Source organism: Muscardinus avellanarius (assembly GCF_963383645.1).
Source record: "Muscardinus avellanarius genome assembly, chromosome: 16".
NCBI classification, from domain to species: Eukaryota; Metazoa; Chordata; class Mammalia; order Rodentia; family Gliridae; genus Muscardinus; species Muscardinus avellanarius.
The window spans coordinates 69,929,974-69,952,330 of NC_137802.1; the positions used below are offsets into that span (position 1 = coordinate 69,929,974).

The 22,357-nt window shown below is 54.8% G+C and overlaps 1 protein-coding gene across 1 annotated transcript in view; it reads right to left on the reverse strand.

The window, feature by feature from the left end:
- Positions 1-2,232: 2,232 nt before the first annotated feature.
- The window catches only part of MXRA7 (matrix remodeling associated 7), a gene marked incomplete at its 5' end in the record, with an annotated part of 30,781 nt that continues 10,656 nt past the window's right edge, over positions 2,233-22,357 (reverse strand). Inside the window, 3 exons of the mRNA XM_080712243.1 lie at positions 2,233-2,440; positions 11,874-11,967; positions 16,586-16,649. Of these exons, the coding sequence (XP_080568369.1) occupies positions 2,326-2,440; positions 11,874-11,967; positions 16,586-16,649 (273 nt within the window). The 3' untranslated portion in view covers positions 2,233-2,325. The remainder of the gene's footprint in view (positions 2,441-11,873; positions 11,968-16,585; positions 16,650-22,357) is intronic.

The window sequence follows — 22,357 nt, forward strand, 5'->3', positions numbered from 1 at the left end:
ACTACTTGCTCAGGTGGCCTCGAATCTGTGACCCTCCAGCCTCAGCCTCCCAAATACCGGAATTTCCGGCGTGTGCCACCACGCCCGGCCAGATTGGGTTATTTAACGTCCAGAAACTTGGCCGGACACCAAATGCACCAGGGTAAGAAACTGGGTACGCCAGGACCTGCACCTGGGGCAGCCGGGAATGGGTGCGTGCGTCGGGGGTGTGGGCCTCGGGACACCCGCGTCCACTCAAGGACCCCGCCGCGCCCCGCTCGGGGCGGCCTCCATCCCTAGGATGCGAGGCCCGCACACCTGTGGACCCCCGGGGCAGACGGCGCTCCTCATTGGTCAGCGGCCCTTTCAATCACCAAGGAAGAGCGACGCTGGGCGTGACCCATCCGGGACGTTCCATCTTCGGTAGAAGGCGGGCCGGAGAGGGGGGCGATGGAAGCACGCGACATCCAATGGCAACCGAGGCCTTCGGCTTCGCGGCAGATTGACAGGTGCGCGAACCACTGAGAGGCCACGGAGGGTCACAGGTGCGCGGTAGTGATTGGTTAAACTCGTGGTTGGACGGACGGTCTCCCTAGTGCTTGGGTCCTCTAGATTTATGCACTAGGTGATTAAAGTGTAAATAAAATGGGAACACGGTAAAGTTTTCTTTTTAAGTTAGCAGTTTGGTTTTACTAAGGATTTATTTAGTAGGACCTTACTGGTATTACCCAGATCTTCTGGTCTCTTTAATAAGGTACCCCTCTCTCCGTGCATCATCAGGTCGCAGGGCGCCGAGTAATGCCAGGATAACGACAAGAGCCCGGTTAGGCGAAACAAAACTAAGAGTGAACGGATGCTAGTCAACAGAAGACTAGTTTATTTTATAGTTTATTTTATAGAAGAAGAACAGTTTATTGGAAGGGAAGGCAAAAGGCCCTTACATCTTTGAATGGGGTTGTCCGGCTTAGTTTCATAGTAGGGAGAAAGCAAGTTAAAACGCCACTCAACTCTCCTTCCTCCTTTCCTTCTCTCTCATACCGGGGATGGAACCAAGGGGCATCCCACCTCCAAGCTACACCCGCAGCCTAGCTTTATTGATTTGGAAACAGGGTCTCACTATGTTGCTGAGAGCCTAAGTTGGCTTTGAACCTGCGATCCTCCTGTCTCAGCCTCCCAAGTACTGGGAGTGCGAGTGTGCGCCACTGTGCCTGGCCCCCAAAGGAATCACAACAGGAGAGGTTTCCTGACAATTGCTACCTCTCGAGAGACAGCAGAAAGAGGTTAGTTAACCTTATCCTCCACGGCTACTGAGCGGAGGGGTGCCAAAATGTCACAGCTTCTTGGGTTTGGCGTGTTGATTTCACCTTATTTTAGCCAGTCAAACGTATGTCTGAGAGCGTTCACAGGTTTTGTCCTTGACACGCCCTCCTGAACTCAGTCTGCTCAAGAACAGCGAGGTGGAGCTTTCCTGCCAGTGGGGCGTGTTGAGAAACAGGACGAGGGCCACGGAAATGAAGGAGCCATCGTCGTCTCCACCACCATCAGCACACAGCCCTGGGGTGGAGGGGTCGCCTCTGGGGCCCCGGTGTTTAGACATTTTTTCTTTCTTTTCTTTTTTCATTATTTATTTATTTATTTATTTATTTGCGGTACTGGGGATGGAACCCAGGGACACTCTACCTCCGAGCTACACCCCCAGCCCTATTTTTTATTCTTTATTTTGAAACAGGGTCTCACTGAGTTGCAGAGGGCCTAAGTAGCTGAGGCTGTCCGGGAACCGCGATCCTCCGGTCTCAGCCTCCAAATTGCTGGGATTCCAAGCGTGCGCCCCTACTGCCTGTGTCACTACCGTGGCAGAAACTTCCAGAAATCCTTCCAAGCAGACTGAGACTGTCGTGTTATTAGACACTCCAGCAGCAGGAACTGCTACTAATCCCACCGCGCCCGGGGACTCTCTCCACACCACGCGCTGGAGAGTCGGCCTTCCTGGTTCCTCTGCCCGGATCGTGCAGGAGGTTGGATTGATCAGAGGGTCTCAGCGCATTACCCAAGCGCCAGCTGCCACCTCAGCAGCGAGCAGAAGGGGGAGACGCCAGGGATTTCCTCCTTTGAAGAAAACCATGTTGACTCCTCTAAAATAATATGTACATTGCAAGAACCGAGCAAACCCACATTAAATATATGTCTATGTCTATGTTTATAAGATACAGTCATGCCTACAGGAGTCTGCAAATAACAAGTGCTCAGGCCGAGAGTCAGGACAGAGCCCCGGAATGGCAGTCAGGATGTCTGCCATTCATGTCGGAGTGGCAGTCAGCATGGCGTGAGTCTCGCTGGGCGGCGGGCCTACATGTCGTAGAGTCTCAGCTGCTCTCGTACGTCACCGTCGGACATCTCGCCAAACGTCTCCTTGTTGTCCGCCATGAGCTTGAAGATGGCAGCCAGCTGCTCTTTCTGAATTCTGTCGAGAAGAAAGGACACGAGGAAAAAGGTGCGCCTGACTGGGCAAAAGGCTGTGCGCAGCCTGCGGCGCGGGGACTGTTCTGGTCTGTTGTTAGTTACTGCTTTTGGCTTTTCTAAATAAGAAAACGATATCAAACACCATTTAAAATACAGGAGCTGCCGGGCGTGGTGGCGCACGCCTGTCATCCCAGCATTCCAGAGGCTGAGACCTGGAGGATCGCGGTTCGCGGACAGCCTCAGCTACTTAGTGAGGCCCTCTGCAACTCGGTGAGACCCCGTTCAAGATAAAGAATAAAAAATAGGGCAGGGCGTGTAGCTCAGAGGTCAAATGCCCCTGGGTTCCATCACCAGACCCGCAAAAAAAAAAGATAAAAAATAAAAAATAAAAAATAAAATAAAATAAAATACAGGAGCTGGTTTGCTCTAGCACACACTACAGTGAAACTCTAAGCCTCAGGTTTTCTGTGGAGGTTTGGACACCCCAAGTATCACTTCGGTTGACCACGCCTCAGTCTCCCAATGTACCTCATTGTATTTTTTATTTTTTAACATTTTTTTTGAAGATTTAAAGAAGTTTATTAGAAAGATAGAAATACAGAAAATAGAAATACAGCTCCATACCAGACTGGCATGGAGGGTTGACTCGAAATGAATACCCCCTCTTTACATTTTTTTTTTCAGTTTGAACCCAGGGGCATTCTACCGCCAAGTTATATCCCCTGCCCTAGTTTTATTTATTTTTTTGTGATACTCGGGGTGGAACCCAGGGGCTTTTCTACCTCCGGGCTATACTCCCAGGCCTTTTTTGTACTTTATTTGGAAACAGGGTCTCACCAAGTTGCTGAGAGCCTCACTCAGTAGCTGAGGCGGGCTTCGAACCTGCGCGATCCTCCTGTCTCAGCCTCCCAAGCGCGGGGATTACAAGCGTGCGCCACCACGCCCGGCTCCCAGCTCTAGTTTTTATTCTTTATTTGGAAACAGGGTCTCACTAAGAAGCTGAGGCTGGCTGCAAACCTACAATCCTCCTGTCTCAGCTTCTCAAATACTGGGATTACAAGTGTGTGCCACCACACCTGATGACATTTTATTTATTCATTCATTTGGGTATTGGGAATTGAACCCAGGGACATCCTGCTTCTGAAATATACCCCCAGCCCTATTTTATTTTAATTATTCCTGAAACAGGGGCTCGCTAAGTTGCTAACACCGGCCTCAAACCCACGAGCCTCCTGTCTCGGCCTCCCAAATACTGGGGTGATAGAGGTGTAAGGCCACCTCTGGCTTCTTTTTATTATTGGTTGCGCATCTCAGAGAGGCGAAGAGGAGGAGAGAACACGTCCCACTAAGTGGCTTGAGAGCCTGCAAAGAAAGGGTCTGAAACGGCCTCAGTGCAGAGGGCTGAGCCGGAAGTAAGGCAGCAGCGTTGCGGGCTGAGAAGTGGGGGCGCAGACAGATGTGTGGCTACAGATGTGCAGGCAGGAGTGCTTGGCGAAGGGGCAAGAGCAGGCTGAAGTCCCGGCCCAGGGATTTCCCCACCCAGGGGAGACCCGTTTCCTGCTGCCCTCTCTCCCTCTTTCCCTCCCTCCCTCCCTTCAGTCCTGGGATGGAACCCAGGGCATTTGACCTCAAAGCCACACCCCTGCCCTATTTTTTATTCTTTTTTTATTTTAATTTTTGCGGGTCTGGGGATCGAACTCAGGGGCATTCAACCTCCGAGCTACACCCCCAGCCCTATTTTTTAATTCTTTATTTTGAAACCGGGTCTCACTGAGTTGCAGAGGGCCTCACTAAGTAGCCGAGGCTGTCCGCGAACCGCGATCCTCCTGTCTCAGCCCCCCAAGTACCGGGATCACAAGCGCGCGCCACCGCGCCAGGATACTTCTGCCTTTTTCTAAGTTGCACAGAAATGCCAGGTGGCAGGCGGTGGCCCTGCCCCTCAGCCCGAGAGCGGATGTGGACAGAGCCTGGCCGCGGTGTTGACACCACACCATCTGACCAGCGCAGGGCAGCTCCCAAAGCAAATTTGAAGGCGGGATGGGATCTGCAGCTGGAGCCAGGGCACAGCGTGGTGGGGTTTGTTTGCTCTGGCCCCGTGGAGGTCAGTGTGCGTGGCCGGCCTTGGCATCCTGGCCTTTTCTGTTTCTTTGTCTGCAGGTCCTGCCTCCCATATGCCAGCTTGCCACCTTAAGGCAAGGTAAGCCACCCTGCAGGCTGGGACCTCTCAGTCACTCTCCCGAGTGGTCTTCTCCGGTCAGCTCACAGGCTGGATGTGGTGGCGCAGGCCTATAATCCCAGTACATGGGAGGCTGAGACAGGAGGATCACAGGTTCAAGGCCAGCCTCAGAATTTAATTTTTTTTTGTGTGTGTGTGTGTGTGGTTCTGGGGATGGAACCCAGGGTCTTTTCCACCTCCGGGCTATCCTCCCAGACCTATTTTATATTTTATTTGGAAACAGGGTCTCACTAAGTTGCTGAGAGCCTCACTCAGTAGCTGAGGCTGGCTTCGAACCTGCACGATCCTCCTGTCTCAGCCTCCCAGGCCCTGGGATTACAAGCGTGCGCCACTGTGCCCGGCCTAAGCCAGCCTCGTAAATTTAGAGTGACCTAGTTTCAAAATTAAAGAGGAGGAGGGGGTGGGGGTGGGCGGTGTAGGTTGGAGGTAGAATACCCCAGGTTGAAAACCCAGTACCAATAAACAAAAGCAAACACAGCTTTGAGCTGGATGTGGCGGAGCCTGCCTGTACCCTGTACTCAGAGGCTGAGACAGAAGGATTAAAGGCTTGAGACAGTTAGGGAGCCCCTCGGCAACTTAGTGAGACCCTGTTTCAACAATAAGTAAGAAGGGTTGGAGGTGTTTCTAGGAGGGAGAATGCCCCGGGGCTCAATCTCTATTAAATAAAGTAAAACAATATAAATGAATTAAAAGGGTGTGTGCTGAGCAGCTTGGGTGGAGTCAGTCTACTGCTGGGCTACATCTCAGCCCTTTTCTCTTTTCATTTGAAACGGTCTCACTAAGTTGCTGAGGCTGGCCTCACACCTGCGGTCCTCCTGTCTCAGCCTCACGAGTACTGGGGTCACAGGCGTGGGCCCCGCGCTCGGCTTGCCACTGTGTTTCTGACAGGGTAGGAACCTGAACTTCACACTTTGCCAGAGTAAACATCAAAATGAAAGAGTGCAGCACACATAGGTTAACGGGTTCCAAAGACATTCCTTCAAAAATAAACAAAGCCGGGTGTGATGGCGCACGCTTGTCATCCCAGCATTCGGGAGGCTGAGACCGGAGGACCGCGGTTCGCGGACAGCCTCGGCTACTTAGTGAGGCCCTCTGCAACTCAGTGAGACCCGGTTTCAAAATAAAGAATAAAAAATAGGGCAGGGGGTGTAGCTCAGAGGTCTAATGCCCCTGGGTTCCACCCCCAGACCCCCCCAAAAAAAAGAAATAAATAAAATAAATAAATAAATAAAGCAAACTGAAAAAACACACGGTGACTGACGCCATCTACTCGAAGTTTATTGGACTGGACAGAGGCGCCGCGGCCAGAGCGCGGAGCCGTGCTGCAGGCCTGGAGGCCCAGCTGGAGGCCGGCCTCGGCGGAGGTCACTCCTGTTAGTCAGGGTCTGCAGAGGACGCCATTATTGCTACGGAAGACCCGCTGCGACATGTTGTTTGTGGAGCGGCTCCGCGTCAGACATCAGCTGTGGCCGCAGCTTTGGCGCCTGCCCCGTCCCGAGGGCGCCGGCCCAAGGACGAGGCCCTCGGAGTCTGTGCCGGGCAGCCCCGGCCTTCCGTGAAATGCCAAGTTTTTCTGTAAACTTTCTGCTTCCGAAAAAAATGTCTCAGCAACAGATCTGCGGGCTGCAGGTGATTTTGTTATAGTATAAATATTATCCGATATAGAAGGCCAAGAGACTGACCTGGGGCCTATCTTTCTGGTGAAGTGCTAACTACGATTCCTTCCAGGAAAAGGCTTAATCCAGAAATCTATTTCCAGCTAAAACTTTTCTTTTTTGTGGTACTGGGGGTGGAACCCAGGGGCTTTCTACCAGGCTATACTCCCAGACCTATTTTCTATTTTATTTGGAAACAGGGTCTCACTAAGTTGCCGAGAGCCTCACTAAGTAGCTGAGGCTGGCTTCGAACCCGCGCGATCCTCCTGTCTCCGCCTCCCCAGCGCGGGGATGACAAGCGTGCGCCACCACGCCCGGCTAAAACTTTTTTTTTTTTTTTTTTGGAGGTACTGGGGATTGAACTCAGAGACATTCTACCTCCAAGCAATGCCCCCAGACCTCTTTTATTTTTGAATTTTTGCAAAATTGCTGAGGGTCTAAGTTGCCGAGGCTGGCCTCAAACCTGCAATGCTCCCCCCTTCCAGCCTCCCACGTCCTGGGATGACAGGCGTGTACCACCAGCCCCGGCTCACATAGCACTATGGGAGATAATACTATTATTATTGCTTTTGCCAGAGCCTAAGTGGAGATTCTGCTGAGCTGGTAAGGGTGTTCATTGAAAGGCCTCTCAACAAGCAAGAGAACAGACCACATGGCCTCCTAAGGAGAAAGGAGGACTGCGTGAAACCGATACCAGCTTTCTGCTGCCCAGCAACAAGCGGGCTCCTCCGCTAACCAGTGACTGCCAGCCAGAGAGGGGGGCATTCCCCGAGGAAGAGGGCGCGGTCGGCCACCCTGACCTGGCGGGCACAGGGGAGCTCATCTGCCCTTTGGGGTCTGGCTTCAGCGAGGGGAAAAAGGGGGAGCCTGGGACACTGTACTCTGATTTAGGAACACTGGATCCGCTGAATTCGGTGGTGTCTAAGGTGTAGACGGTCTGTGGAGGGCACGTTTGCGTGGCAAGGAAAACCCAAGTCCTGGGTCTGAGCTCCGTCTTTTTTTGTGTGTGGCACTAGGGATCGGACCCTGGGGCATTCTGCCTCAAGCTGCATCTCCAGCCCTGTTTTATTTTTGTTTGAAAACCGGGTAACACTCGGTTGACGAGCGTCTCGCTACTTGTGGAGGCTGTCCTCGCACCTGTGACCCTCCTGTCTCAGCCTCCCCGAGTACTGGGATCCCAGGCACGTGCTGCCGCGCCCGGCTTGAGCTGAGTCTTTTCAAACCTTCGATTTAACAAAACCGTCCCACGAAATGGGGCTGAAGGACACGAAGCACTAAAGACCCCCCCCCCAGGACCCCGCTCGCCAAGGGATTCCCGATATGGGGGGGGGGTCTACATCTCAGCAGATCTGTAGCAAGACCCGTCCCCCAACCCCCTGGAGCCTGCAGGGGCTTCTTTCAGGGGGGTGGGGCTCCGTTTTTATCTCTCAAGCTTTTAAGATGCCAAAAGGAAAGCCTTCGGGAGGAGGAGGAGCTAAGAATAACGCCATTATTCCTCGGTTCTGTAAAGAGAGATAGGGAGAAAAGGATAATGTGTTTCACTCCATCGTCTTACAAGGGCGGTGGGAGAGGAGAGGCGCAGTGGACGATGCTGGGGATGGCAGAGGCCGGCGCTGGCCTGAGCTGGTCTCTCCAAAGCTTGTCAGTGGCCTCTCATTCCCTGCAACAAGAGAGTCTGCGCGAGGCATCCCCGGTGCTCCTATCACCCTCGAGGATGCCCGGTTTCCCCCGGCTGTTTTGAGCCCCCTGAGGATACTGACACCCGGCCACCAAAAGTTTGCAGGCGCGCCGGCCGGGGACCGAAGCCTGTGCCTCCGTCGCCCTCTGCTGGAGGTCGGAGTAACTGTTTGCATGTCCAGCCAGAGCCCGCAGTTGCCGGGCAGGTGGGTCCTTGGGTCTCCTGGACGCATCAGGCAGAACCACCAGGAGAGCCTCACGGATCTGGTCCCTCCGCTTCTGCTTCCTCCCCTTCCCCGTTGTATCACACAAACCCCTCCCCTGTTGTCTTGTCCACTTCCAGAGGAGGCAGGGCCGTCCTGTGGCCTTCCAGGGCGGGGGTGCGGGGCCCCGGCCATCTCAGGGCCTGCCTAGCCTACAAGCTGGGCTCCACTTTTTCCTTGAGAGCAGCCGGGAAGGAAGGACTGGTGGGAGGGAGCCAAGAGCCGGGCCTTTTCTTTTTTGTGCCAAGCTACGAAGCCAGCCGAGCCGTGCCGGCTTCGCTCTCTGGGGACCCGGGAGGCCTCTTGCCCTGGCAGGCCATCGGCAGCCTGCAAGTAGACCGTCCCAGCCACACTGCGCTCCCACAAATGCTGCGGGAAGCCAGGACCGCCCAGAGGCAGAGCCAGTGCTGGGAGCATCCCAGAGGGAGCGGAGGCGATAAACAGACACCCCAGCGGGGTCTTTACACACCCGACTGCTTGCCCGGGGCCTGGGCACTGGGGTTTTATCTGTGAGCAGTTCTAAGGGTGCAAATGCCCTAGTAAGCTCAGGGTGGAGGGGGCCTCGTGTGGGGCTCCGGGCCCTGAAACCCCGTGACCAAGCCGTTGCGGAGCACCCTAGCAGGGCACTACGACTGACTTGGGATCTAGGCGCAGATATGGCGGCCCAGCTAACAAAAATATTTTTGTGTGGTACTGGCACTCAAACCCAGGGGTGTTCTACCTCTGAGCTGTATCCCCAGCCCTATTTTATTTTTTTAAATTTTTATGTAATTTATAGTGATGGTGAGCTACACAAACATAGAATAATAATAATAATAATAATTATTATTATAATTATTATTATTATTATTTTGAGCCAGCCATCCACGAAGTTACTCTGAAGGCCTCACTAAGTTGCTGAGGCTGGCCTTGAACTTGTGATCTGTCCATCTCAGCCTCCCAAGTACTAGGATTACAGGTGTGTGACACGATGCCCAGCTGAGCGAATACACTTAAAGCCAGGGACCCCCAGCATTTATCTATTAACGAACCTGCCACCCAACAGGGCACCCCGATCCCCAGAAGTAGTCAGAAAGAGGCAGTCGGTGGGGAAAAACTGGACAGACAGAATGGCATCCCGCCCCGTTGCTGCCTTAGGGCCAGCAGGTGGAAAAGAGCATTTGTGTCTTTTTTTGTTTTGGGTACTAAGGATTGAACACAGGGGCCTTCTACCTTTGAGCTATAACCTCAGCCCTATTTTTTTATGTTTAACTTGAAACTGGGTCTACTAGGCTCACTACTTGCTGAGGCTGTCCGCGAACCTATGATCCTCCCATCTCAGCCTCCCAAGCACCGGGGTTACAGGCCTGCGCCACGAGCCTGGCTGCCGTGTGGTTTTTCCTAGGTTAGTTAATTCTAGGGCAGCTCCCTGGGCTCATCCGGGCCCAGAACTGTCCTGCAGCCTGCGGCCGCCCCAGCCCTCAGCCCACAGAAACTCTCACGCTGAAAAGAGAAAGCCAAACTGCCCTGCCTCTGCAAACCCCAGCATCGCCACCAGGTCCCAGGCAGCTACGTACCTACGCACGCACGCACGGGCACATGCGGGGCAGGAGGGAGCAAGCAGGTGGCGGTGGCATGCATGCGCCTCGGGAAGCGTGCGTGGCGAGGGTGGTGATGGATGTGGGTGAACTCCAGCCCTGCCCGGCCTCACCAGTCTCTCCTCAACTCAGCACACGGTGATGGCTGCAGGGCGGGTGCACGTGAAGAGCGGGGGACCCTCCCTCACCCCAAGAGGGGCTCCTCGGCAGTGTCCACCCCACAGGATGGACGGCAAAGGCCGAGGGGGAAGCCCTCCAGCCCGGGAGAGTCTGCACACTTTGAAAACAGCGCAGAAGGGATTTGTCCTCCGATTCCAAGCTGCCCTGAACAGGGCGGCGGGGGCAGAGGCCTCAGCCCGGGGCCTCTCACTGGTCCGTCCTAGTCTAATGGCGCCCCAGGTCCACACGGGGCATCCACCTAGCACAGAATAAAGCCCCGTCCTGTCTCGGCGTCCACAGGGGCCTTGGAGATGGCAGGTGTGCTGAGCCCTCTCTGTCCCGCCCTGGGCCGGGCACCGCGGGGGTCTGTGGCCATGCGGCTTCTCAGCTCTGCCTCGCGGCTCCAGAGCAGCTCCGGCCAGGCGCGGGGCAGCGAGTGAAGGTGGCCGTGGCTGGGCCCTGGGGTGCTGTTGGTGTGCAGCAGGCCAGGGGAGCCCCGTGATGGTCCGCAGTCCTGGCTCTGAGGATCAAAACTCAGGTGCACGGGCTGCTCTCGGGGTGCCCGCCCTGCGGCCTGACCAGACGCCTCACCTCGGGAACCCCATAAGGTGGTGGGGTGACTGCACCCGCATCCTTTCTTGACTCTGCAGGGGCCCTAGCGCCCCGATGAGCAGGCCCACTGGGGGCTGAATTCTGCCTCTAGAGCCTTCTGCTGCGAGGAAAGGCCCCTTTGTGGGGTGTGTGTGTGTGTGTGTGTGTGTGTTTGTGTGTGTGTGTAACTGGGGATTGAACCCAGGGGCATTCTACCTCTGCGCTACACCCCCAGCCCTATTTTTGGTTTTAATTTTGAAATACAGTTTGACTAAGTTGCTGAGGCTGGTCTCGAGCCTGCGATCCTTTTGTCTGAGCCTCCCCAGAACTGGCGTTACAGGTGCATGCCACCATGCCGGGGAGGGTGGAAGGGGCCCTCTGTGCCTAGGACTCCTCCCTGGAGCACGTGAATGAGTGGACCAGTTATGAGGGAGTGGGGGGGGGGCTCCCAGGCCACGGCGGTGGTGCCGGGACACAGTAAGACAGTGTGGGAAAAGCACCGCTAGTCTAGGAAATCAGGCTCCTTACCAAAAGGTTTTGCAAGAGTGTTTGTGGCTCAGGACCTAGGGAACTCGCTACAGGAAAGTGAGGTCAGAGGTCAGCTCAATCCTGAAATATAAAGGCAGCAAAGGGGGTCATCCAGGGGCTCCGGTGGGAGGCCTCCCTCCTGTCTGGGCCTAGCAGCCACCCCCCGCCCCAGGGTGAAGCCAGGCTGGGTGCCCCCGGTGCAGGGCTGACGGGTGGTCCAGGCTCAGAAAGGGGGCAGCTCCCACTTTCCTAAAGGCTGCTTGGATGGTCGGTCCCCAGGTCCCCGGCGGTGCAGCGCCACCTGGTGGCCAGCCCTGGTGTCCCTCTCTTTGTCCCCTGGGCGGATGGATGGAGAAGCGATGGGCGGGCAGGGGGAGTCTGGCGGGATGCTGGGGTGCAGACAGCCCGACTCTACACAGGGGAAGCGGCGCAGCTGCAAGGTCTGAGGCTCCGGGGGGCAGCGCGCACCGGGTGGGGGCGGGGGGGGGGCTGCGAGCCGCCTAATGGATGAGCGCGGAGCATCCCCTCTGCCCGGTGATGGATGGGTTTTGTCACCGACTCTACGCCTAAGTGAGCGTCTGCTGCGGCCTCGTTCCTGGCATCTCATTTTTTTTTAAACGTGGGGGGATCCGGGAGAGGGGAGAATGTAGAAACAAGCCCCATGGCCCCTCCGGCCACCCCACCCAAGGGGACGGTGCTGGGCGCCCACCCCGGGCATTGTAGCAGCCGTCCTGGCGCGGGAGCCTACCTCTGCTCCTCCTCCAGCTCCTCCTTGGTCAGCATCTCCTTGTACTGGTTGCCCCTCAGCTGCCCGGGGCTGTATTTAAAGGAGAAACCCTCTCCTGTGGAGGGGAGACAGCGTGAGAACCCGCGGGGCCAGAGAGCGGCCACTCACCCAGCTTGGGCCTGGGCCTTCTGTTGTATTTTTATGTATGCATTTATTTTTTGGCACTGGGGACCGAACCCAGGGATGCTCTATCTCTGAGTTAGAATCCCCAGTCCTATCTTTTATTTTTATTTTTATTTTTGTGGTACTGGGGATGGAACCCAGGGGCATTCTACCTCTGAGCTATACCCCCAGTCCTATTTTTTATTTTTAGTTGTGTGTGTGTGTGTGTGTGTGTGTGTGTGTGTGTATGTGTGTGTGTGTGTTACTGGGGATGGAACCCAGGGGCACTCTGCCTCTGAGCTACACCCCAGCCAACCCAGGGGCATTCTACCTTTGAGCTACACCCCCAGCCCTATTTTTTTTATTCTTTATATTGAAACAGGGCCTCACTGAATTGCAAAGGACCTCACAAAGCAACTGAGGACCGCGATCCTCCAGTCTCAGCCTTAGAACCGTGATCCTCCAGTCTCAGCCTTAGAATGCTGGGATTACAAGCGTGCACCACCACGCCCGGCTTTTTTTATTCTTCGTTTTGAAACAGGGTCTCCATGAGTTGCAAAGGGCCTCGGATCCTCCAGTCTCAGCCTCCTGAATGCTGGGATTAAAGCGTGCACCACCACACCTGGCCCGACTTTTGTTAGTTTTTAGAAGAAACCCACGGCTGGGCGTTGTAGCACATACATGTCATCCGAGTGCTTGGGAGACTGGGACGAGAGGATCGAAGGTTCGAAGCCAGCCTCAACAATTTAGTGAGACCCTCAGTAATTTTGTAGGAGCCTGTCTCGAAACTAAAAGGACTAGGGATGTGGCTCAGAGGTGGAACACCCCTAGGTTCAGGCTCCAGAAGCAAAAAATGAAAACAACCCAAAGCAGTCAGGTCCTGTGCATGCCCCAGTGCCCGCTGGGTACGGCCTGAGCCTCAGAGAGGGCCCGGCACCCCAGCGCCGGCCTCCAGGTTCACCCCACATACATTTGGATGCGAGTGATAAAGCCGGAGAGAAGCTACTCCCCACACACGGCCGTATCCCTCCCAGGCCGGGCTGAGCCGGCCGCAGGGCTGCCTGCCTGTCCCGCCTCATCTCTCAGTCCTACCGCGGCCGGCCACTGTGCTAATCAGGCAGCTGTGGCAGACAGGCACCTCGCTTATCTCAGGAAGCACAGGGGCCCCAGGGACCCCGTCCTCCTGGAAGCCGGCCCTGCCGCCCAGGGGCATCACATCCACCACGCTCCTCTCCAGCACACACCACCACCACCACACACACAAGGTAATTAGAAATCTGGAAGCAAGCCGAGCGTGGTGGTGCACGCTTGTAATCCTAGCATTTAGGAGGCTGAGACCAGAGGATCACGGTTCGCAGACAGCCTTAGCTACTCAGTGGGACCCGGTTTCAAAATAAAGAATCAGAAATAGGGCTGGGGGTGTAGCTCAGAGGTAGAATGCCCCTGGGTTCCATCCCCAGTACTGCAAAAAAAAAAAAAAAAAAAAAAGAATGAAAGCTGTAATTCCAGCATTTGGGAGACTGAGACAGGAGGATCATGGTTCATGGCCAGCCTCAGGTACTTAGTGAGACCCTGTTTCAAAATAGAGAATAAAGGCCGGGCGTGGTGGTGCACGCTTGTAATCCCCGCGCTTGGGAGGCGGAGACAGGAGGTTTGAAGCCAGCCTCTCTCTTAAGAGACCCTGTTTCCAAACAAAATATAAAATAGGTCTGGGAGTGTAGCCCAGAGGTAGAAGGGTTCCATCTCCAGTACCACCAAAAAAGGTTCCATCCCCAGTACCACCAAAAACAAACAAACAAAAAAATAGAGAATAAAAAAATTGGGGTGGGGGTGTAGCTCAGAGGTAGAATGCCCCTGGGTTCCATCCCAGAACCATAAAAAAAAAAAAAAAAGGAAAGGAAAAAGAAAAGAAAACAAAAAACAAAACAAAACAGAGAATCTGAGTCACAGGAAGTTGAGCGGGAACAAAGTGTGTGTGTGTGTGTGTGTGTGTGTGTGTGTGTGTGTCTGTCTGTCTGTCTGTCTGTCTGTCTCTACCTGGAGCCACGCGGGGAGGTCTGGCAGGCAGGCTGCGGTGCAGTGACCCCTGTGGCTCAGGGTGAGCCCAGGGATGTAGACAACCAACCGCCCTCAACCTTAGGTTCACCGTGTCACTGCATTTCAGCAAAGCAAAACGTCCATTCCGCCATCTTGGCTCCAGTGCAGGGTCTGGTTTATGGGGCAGACCTGATTGGCTTTACATCTTCTGAGCCGGACCCAGCGGGCGGACGGGCGGCAGAGGCTTTAACTTAATCAGGAGGGAGCGTGTGCGTGGGGTGGGGGTGGGGGCAGCCATCCGCGGCCGCATCCAATTCCCCTAGATCAGGAGGGTGGATGTGTGAGCCCCTGGGGACCAGACGCTTCCTCTTCCAGTCTATCTGAATCCACCCAGCTGCTCAGCAAAGCCATCAGAGCGACACTAATCAATTATCCTGGGAGGCGGAGCGGGCGGGCAGAGGAGCCAGGGCTGTAAGTACTCCCTCTGACAGCTGGGACCATCTCCTCCCCCTCCCTCCACCACAGCACAGATGACAGGAGGCGTGGGGGAGGGCCCGGGACAGCAGCTTGATGAGGACGAAGGGTGGGCACGGCGAGAATCCCACGGCTGGGCCGGGGCTGGCACCCCTGGAAGAGCGGCCTCTCTCCTCGGCCACACCCAGGGGCCTCCAGTCTCCGTCAGCATCCTGTGTCCAGAGTCACCGACAGCATCCTGGCCCCAAGTGGCGGGGCCAAGGTTCCAGGGAGTCTCAAACGCCAAGATGGTCTGAGAAAGCCCGGTACGGTGGTGGCGCATGCCTGTAATCCCAGTACTTGGGAGGCTGAGGCAGGAGGATCACGGGTTTAAGGCCAGCTTCAGCAACTTAGAGAGAGCCAGTTTAAAAAAAAAAAAAAGCTTGGAGGTAGAGTTGGAATGCCCTGGGTTCCATCCCAGTACCAACCAACCAACTAACCAACCAACCAACCAATAATCTAAGAGAACCCACAGCACAAAGCGAGGTCCTTCTGGCCCCAGGGCCTGTGTCCCCGGCTCTTGGCCGCCTGCGCCTAGAACTCCAGCCCACCCCAGCGGAGGATGCGGACAGAACCAACAGCCCTGCTGGACTGGGGCCCTCGGGGGCAGCTCCGCCCCGATGGTGCCCACTGCAGCCTCAGCTGCGGAATCCTCCATCTCCCTCTCTTTCTACCACACCTGCCGGAGGCCAGCTGAAAGCCCCGACCAGTCTTGCTGCTTATAAAAATTATGAAATATGTTGGCCGGGCGTGGTGGCGCACGCTTGTAATTCCAATACTTGGGAGGCTGAGACTGGAGCATCGCAGGTTCAAGGACAGCCTCAGAAAGCAGTGAGGCTCACTAGTGAGACCTGGTGCAAAATAAAAACAAAAACAGGGCTGGGGGTGCAGCTTGGAGGGCGGGTGCCCCTCCACTCAATCCCCAGTGCCATACACACACATTATGAAATACTTCAAACATATACACACACACGGACAGCAACAGCTCTGGTGCACTCGTCAGATCTAACGAATGGTGACAATCTCTGTATCCCTGCTCCAGCTGTTTTTTGAAAGAAATACGTGACAGCTGGCAGCCCTGCCCACTCTGCGCATGTCCGCCCATCTGTCTGTCTGTCTGTCTGTCCAGGGCACGGTGGAACCTTTCAGTTTTGCCCGTGTTCTTGGTGCCCCCTCTCCCTTCCCACAGCCTCGTAGAATGGGGGAGCTGGGAAGGCAGGCAGGGTCCCGGGGTCTGTCTGTCTCTCTGTCTTTCCATAGATAATAAGGATTGAACGTAGGGGCATTCTACCTCCGAGCTGTACCCCAGCCCTATGTAATTCTTCCCCCTCCCCCCCTGCTTAATGGAGATGGAACCCAGGGGCATTCTCTACCTCAGAGCTACACCCCCAGCCCTATTTCTTAGTCTTTTTATTTTTGAAACCGGGTCTCACTGAGTTGCTAAGTAGCTGAGGCTGTCAAGAACTGCGATCCTCCGGTCTCAGCCTCCCGAATGCTGGGATTATAAGCGTGCGCCACCACGCCTGGCCTTTTTAAAAAATTTTTTTTTTATTTTGAAGCAGGATTTTGCATGGCTGCAGATGTTCATTGTGTGTGTGCATGCGTGCGTGCGTGCGTGTGTGTGTGTGTGTGTGTTTTACTGGGATTGAACCCAGGGACATTCTACCTCCGGGCTACACCCCAGCCCTGTGTAATTATTTTGAAACGGTCTCACCAAGTTGCAGAGGGCCTCCTAAGTAGCTGAGGCTGTCATCAAACCACCATGTTCCTTTCTCAGCCTCCCAAGTACTGGGATTACTAGCGTGCGCCACATGCCTGGCTCCAGATGCTCGTTTCGCTGATGAAGAACGTAAGGGCGCTGGGTGGCACGCGGGGGGCACGGGAGTGGGCTGACCCCAGGCTCCTGTTCCTCAGGACACCATCCCTTTACTGCCCTCAAACTGCCAGCCCCAGGTATCCCGACCCGGCTTGGTGCACCCCGGGGAGGGGCAAGGCCGCGGCCTGGGGCCAGTCCCACTCACCGTCGTCTTCCTCGGGCTCCGCTGGGGACCGGCCCTTCTCACTGTCCGAGTCCTGCTCCTCCTCCTGCAAGACAGGACGGGGGTCAGCGCCACAGGCAGAGAATGGACGCTCGTCAGGCCTGGGGGGACTTCCACAGCTGTGTGGGCACCAGTGAGCGCAGGCTGAGCCCCGTGGCTCTCTGGAGAGGGGTGACCTGGACCATGGTGGCTGGAGTGGTTGTGAGGGGTGGAAGGAGAGAAGATCCAGTGTCACCACGGCCATGGCCACCTGGCAGGTGGAGGCTGCGACGTCGGGGCTAACGCTGGCGGGCCAAGGTGACAGGGACTCGGAGCCAAGGACCAGTGTTCTTTTTATCTTTTTTTAAAATTTTTTTTTGCAGTACTGGGGGTGGAACCCAGGGGCATTCTACCTCCAAGCTGCACTCCCAGCCCTAATTAATTAATTAATTAATTGTGGCACTGGGGATTGAATCTAGGGACATTCTACCTTAGAGCTACACCCCTAGCCTGATTTTTTTTTTTCTTATTTGGAAACAGGGTCTCACTAGGTTGATGAGAGTTACTACTTGCTGGGGCTGTCCTTGAACTCGTGACTCTCCTGTCTCAGCCTCCCATGTATTGGGATTACAGGCGTGTGCCACCACACCTGGCAAAAAATACAGGCCTATTTAACTTTTTTTTTTTTTTTTTTTTTTTTTGCAGTGCTGAGGGTGGAACCCTGGGCCTTAGCCAGGCTAGGAAAGTGTTCTTCCATTGAGCTCTATCCCCCAGCCCACCGCCCTCCCAAGTTCCACACAGCAGCGTCTTTGCCAAGGGGCAGGAAGAGACCCTCCCCCCTTGATGCGGCAAGCCCACTTCCCTTCCAAGAATCTGCTCTCTAGACTGGAAAAGCGCCCGTCGGGGCTTTTATCCAATGACGGATTGTGTGCCCTGGAAGAGAAGCCAGAACGGGGGACAACGAAGTGTTTTATCTGCAGAGTTAGATATATCCTAGCCAAATACACGTAGTTAACAGGATCACCCAAGTGTTAACGGGTTCCGTGTATTGCATGGCTTGTACACCCTGCAGCGCTGCACGTGGCAAAGCTCACTCACAGCTCGGATGAGAGACGGGCGGGCGGGCGGCAGGCGAGACTCTTGGAGCTCAGGAGCAGCCCAGCCCTCCTGCCTCCTCCTCCTCTTCTTTTGGTACTGGGGATTTACCCGGGGGCATTGGACCTCTGAGCTGCACCCCCAGCTTAATTTTTCATTCTTTATTTTGAAACAGGGTCCCACTAAGTTGCAGAGGGCCTCACTAGGTAGCTGAGCTGGGCCGTGAACCTGCGATCCTCCTGTCTCAGCCTCCCAAGTACTGGGATTACAAGGGCGTTGTAATTACACGCCCGGCTTTTAGTTTTCATTTTGAAACAGGGTCTTGCTAGGTTGCTGAGAGAGGTTTTGAGCCTGGGAACCTCCTGTCGCAGCCTTCCAAGTACTGGGATTACAGGCGTGTACCACATACTGAGATAGTAGGCTCCCAGGTGCGAGGCCGCCCTCGGCAACTTAGCGTAACCTTATTTCAAAATAAAAAATAAAATTGGAGCTGGGCGTGGTGGTGCACTCTTGTAATCCCAATACTTCAGAGGCTGAGACAGGAGGATTGCAGGTTTGTGGCCAGCCTCAGCTACTTAGTGAGACCCTATTTCCAAAAGAAAAATAATAAAATAGGGCTGGAGGTAGAGCTCAGAGGTAGAATGCCCCTGGGTTCAATTCCCAGTATCATACACATGGACACAAAATGGTTTGGGGTTGGTAAAATACCCTGGGGTCAGGTGGGCATGGTGGAACATGCCTGTAATCCCAGTATTTGGGAGGCTGAGAGAGGAGGATTGCAGGTTCAAGGCTTAGCCTCAGCCATTTAGCAAGACTTTGTTTCAAAATAAAAAATATAAGCTGGGCGTGGTGGTGCATGCTTATAATTCCAGCACTTGGGAGGCTGAGACAGGAGGATCGCAGGTTCAAGGACGGTCTCAGCAAGTAGTGAAACTCTCATTAACCTAGCCAGACCTTGTTTCCAAGTAAAAATAAAATAGTGCTGAGGGTATAGCTTGAAGGTAGAATGCCCCTAGGTTCAATCCCCAGTGCCACACACACAAAAAGAAAAACTTTAAAAATATATATGAAGCTGGGCGTGGTGGCGCACGCTTGTAATCCCTGCACTTGGGAGGCTGAGACAGGAGGATCACGCAGGTTCGAAGCCAGCCGTGCTGGCTAAAGAGACCCTGTTTCCAAATAAAATAAGTATAAAAATAGGTCTGGGAGTGTAGCCTGGAGGTAGAAGGGTTTCCAGGAACCCCAGTACCACCAAAAAAATAAAATTATATATCTATATCTATATATGGACTGGAGAGGGTAGCCTGGATGTAGAATGCCCCTGGCTTTGATCCCTAGCACCACAAACCAAGTATACGGAAGGCTGTGTAGGCTGTATGCAAACACGACACCGTCTTATATAAGGGGCTTGAACATCTCTGGATTTTCGTATCCTCTGGGGGTCCTGGAACCAATCTCCTACGGGCAGTGTGGGGGTATTTAGAGTTCGGGCCCTTAATGGGGCGATTAAGTTAAAATAAGGCCATTCGGGCGAGCCCTGATCCAAGGCCCGCTGTCCTTATAAAGAAGAAATTTGGACTCACAGAGATAGCAGGAACACGCACAAAGGACCCCGCGAGGGCAGAGCAGGGAGGAGCCCTCTGGAAGCCTGAGCGACGCCAGCCCGCCCAGACCCCCTGGTCTTGGGCTTCTAAGCCGCGGAGCTGCGAGGACACACTTCCGTGGCTCAGGCCACCTGGGCATTCTGCTCCAGCAGCCTGGTAAACGACATCATTTTTTCCGCGAAGAAGATGGATGTCATGAAAATTATGAACTGGTGACCCCCGCGGAGCCAGTCCGCTGCCGTCATCCTGGCCGGTCCCCCAGGCGGGCCGCTGACAGCAGCGGCCAGAGCGGCATCATCTCATTACCCAAGAGAGACTGAACCCCAACTTTACGTATTCTGGGATCATTTTCTAATCCAGCTTTTTCCTCTAACGGAGGCAGCAGGGGCAAGTGAGAAGTTCTGTTTGACAGTCCCTCTGTCCAGGAGGCCTGGACCGGCGGCCCCAGGGGCCAAGGGCAGAGGGAAAGGGCTCGGCTCGCTGGAAGCCGGACTCTGTAGACAGCCCATGCCAGGCTGATCTGCCAGGGATGATCTGCCAGGGATGGAAGAGCAGGGGAGGGAGGGTGCGAGGGAAGGTGTCCTGGAGAGGGACAGAATGCAGATGCCGACAGATAGAGCCAGGCGCTGGCTCTGCCCTGGCGTCCCACAAATGGACAGCTGGAGCCAACGGGTGGGCACCAGAGCCGCCTCCTGCTGTGACTGCACCCCCCCCCCAGGAATGCTTTTCAGAGAGCTGGCCAGGCAGGGGGTTCAGGGTGGGGGGAGGCCACCTCCTGGGGGCCTGACACACTCTCTCTCCTTCCAGAAGGATTCCATTAGGCAATCAGCTGTTCATCTCTTGCTTTCAGGGGGAGAACGGGCTGCAGGGCGTCGGTGAGGCAGAGCTGGCGCCGGCTGGGTGCACGGGGGAGGGGTGCGGCCAGTCAGGGTGGAGGGCTGTCGCGGTCTTCCCAGACGCCCCAGCCAAGCAACTCAGCCACCTCCTCTCTCTCGGGATGGGGGGAGGGAGGACGAGCTCCTCTCCCCAAATCCTTATTCCTGGTGGGATAGGGCATGCTCTCCCAAAGAACCTAACACCTATCGGCCCAGGCTGGCCCCCTCCTGGCCCAGCCGGCCCTTTATTCCTTCCCCTTCCTCCTCCTCCTCTTCTTCTTGGTACTGGGGATTGAATCCAGGGGCATTTTACCTCCTAGCAACACCCGCAGACCTCTTATTTTATTTATTTATTTATTTTGCAGTACTGGGGATGGAATCCAGGGGCATCGACCTCCGAGCTATTTTTATTCTTTATTTTGAAACCGGGTCTCACTGAGTTGCAGATGGCCTCACTAAGTTGCTGAGGCCGTCCACAAAGGGTGATCCTCCAGGCCCAGCTCGCAAATGCTGGGATTACAAGCGTGCGCCACCACGCCCGGCTGCAGACCTTTCATTTTTTTATTTTGAAACAGGGTCTCACTAAATTGCTGAGCCCGGCCTCGAACCTGTGATCCTCTTGTCTCAGCCTCCCAAAGCACGGGGAAGACAGGCATGAGCCCCCTGCACCAGCTGGTGCCTCCCTGTGGTCCCCAGGCTGCTCCCTTCCAAGCCATCCTGCTCTGGCGACACCTTGAAATGTGACTCTATTGCTGGGGGGGGGTGCACTCTAATCCCAGTACTGGGGAGGTTGAGATAGGAGGATCACAAGTTCAAGGCCAGCTTCAGTAACTCAGCCAGACCCAGTCTCAAAATTAAAGTAAAATAGGGCTGGGGGTATAGTTCAGCGGTAGAATGCCCCTGGGTTCAATACCCCCCACCAAAAAGGAAAAAAAAAAGCAACTTTATGACATGTTTCCTGAGCAAAGCCCACCCCCTGCCTCGTTACCTGCTGTGCTAGGTTCAGTGCTCAGCCCAGGGAGGTCTTCTCCTTAGGGGCTCACTAGGAAGCGCTCCCATCTCCCACCACAGGGGGCGCCGCTGGCCAGAACTTGGGCCACAGGATCTGACGTGGGGGGCTTTTAGCCCAGCTTTTATTCCCCTGAGGTTTGCAGGGACTGCAGTCAGGAAGAGGGGAGGCAGTGAAGGGGCAAGACCCCCCGCCAGGCAGCTAGGGTTTTATGTATGAGCTTCCCTAAAAGACTGAAGAAGCCGGGCGCGGTGGCGCACACTTGGAATCCCAGCATTCGGGAGGCTGAGACCAGAGGATCGCGGTTCACGGACAGCCTCAGCTACTTAGTGAGGCCCTCTGCAACTCAGTGAGACCCGGTTTCAAAATAAAGAATAAAAAAGAGGGCTGGGGGTGTAGCTCGGAGGTTGAATGCCGCTGAGTTCCATCCCCAGACCTGCAAATAAATAAATAAATAATAAAAATAAAAGACTGTCACAAAACCAGTGATCTCGCGAGACTTCCACCGAATGCAAACCCGTGCTGGTAGAGAGACCTTTGACTAGCTTCTGGTCATCCAGTCTCGTTTAAATATTTGCAGCACCGGGGAGCTCACTCGCTCACAGGCCTGTGCTTTTTGACACATTGATTTGGAACTGAGTGCCTGCTGTGTCCTGGGCCTCTGGCAGGAGCCGGAGAGGCTGCCGTGACCAGAATGGGAGCAGGCATTCTGTCTCAGCAGACAGTACACACTAAAATAAAAGATGACCTCACACTGGGGTGCGTGCTATTGAGGAGGTAGAAAGGAAATAGGCAGATAGGGAAGAGGCCTTGGTAGAAAAAAGTTAATTTCCTGAGGGACAAGGAATACTAATTAACTTCCAAGGCTCCTAAAAGAGACCAGCTCTTCCAAGGTTCAGAGATAAGAAGGACAAAAGCTTCACAAAACCTTCTGGTTACTAATCATCAAACCCAGGAGCCATCACTGGAGCAAGTCTGACACTGAAAGGAGACCCCTCAAAGGACATGCAAATACCCTATGCAAATTCTGAGAGCTGCTTCCTAGAATTCCCAGGATCCCAAACTCACCACAACCATCAGAGGACACGCAGACATCTATAAAACCCCTAGCGCAGCCACCAAGACGGTTTTTCCCTCTCGGGGAACCCCTCCCCTTTGGGGAACTTCTCTCTCTCTGGCAGGTCGCATTAGC